General features: G+C 63.6%; 1 protein-coding gene across 1 annotated transcript in view; it reads right to left on the bottom strand.

Annotated features, from left to right (window-relative positions):
* ETH_00036820 (uncharacterized protein) overlaps positions 1 to 734 on the bottom strand; it is a gene marked incomplete at both ends in the record, with an annotated part of 2,029 nt that overhangs the window by 976 nt on the left and 319 nt on the right. Inside the window, one exon of the mRNA XM_013374903.1 lies at positions 124 to 462. Within this exon, the coding sequence (XP_013230357.1) occupies positions 124 to 462 (339 nt within the window). The remainder of the gene's footprint in view (positions 1 to 123; positions 463 to 734) is intronic.

Here is a 734-nt window from a genome sequence, read left to right as displayed (position 1 = left end):
CCTGTTGCAGCAGCAGCTTGTCCTTGCGCTGCTGCTGCAGCAGCAGCTTGTCCTTGGGTTTGCTGCTGCTCCAGCTTCAGCAGCACGGGAGGCAAAGCTGCCAGCAGCTGGGCCCCCGACCACCTGCGGGCCCCAGGCCCCACAGCTGCTGCCCAGGCTTTGAGGCCCAGCAGCAGCAGCTGCAGCGGGGCGTGGATCAGCTGCGCGTAAGCAGCAGGAAACCCGTTTGCTGCAGCAGCAGCAACAGAGGGCACTGCAGCAGAGCCGCCCGCAGACCAGCCTGCGGCCGAGCCTGCCGGCGTTGCTGCTGAGGCTGCTGCTGCTGTTTTTGCTGCTGCTGCTGCTGCTGCTGCTGGTGGCGTGGCTGCAGCAGCAGCAACGGCGTGCTGCTGCAGCTGCTCCAAACAAGATATGGCTCGCGAAAGCAAAAAAGACCACCGCGAAGCTGACAGTTCAAATTGGCTGCAAGACAGCAGCACCAGCACATTTCAGGTGTACATACACCACAATGCTGCCCGCCCCACTCCCAACACATAGCCCCAGCACCCCACAGCGCCAGCCAGACAGTGCTCGACTGCAGCAGCAGCAGCAGCAGTAGCAGCAGCAGCAGCAGCACGAGCCGCGGGACCAGCAGCAACTGCCAACGCAGCGTCATAGCCACCAGCCGCAACAGCATGAGCAACTGCAGCAGCTGCTGTTGCACCAGCCGCGGGACCAGCAGCAACTGTCACGGA

The sequence above is a fragment of the Eimeria tenella genome, genomic scaffold, assembly GCF_000499545.2.
Source record: "Eimeria tenella Houghton genomic scaffold, Eth_scaff2367, whole genome shotgun sequence".
NCBI lineage: Eukaryota > Apicomplexa > Conoidasida > Eucoccidiorida > Eimeriidae > Eimeria > Eimeria tenella.
This window is presented reverse-complemented; position numbering and strand designations above follow the sequence as displayed.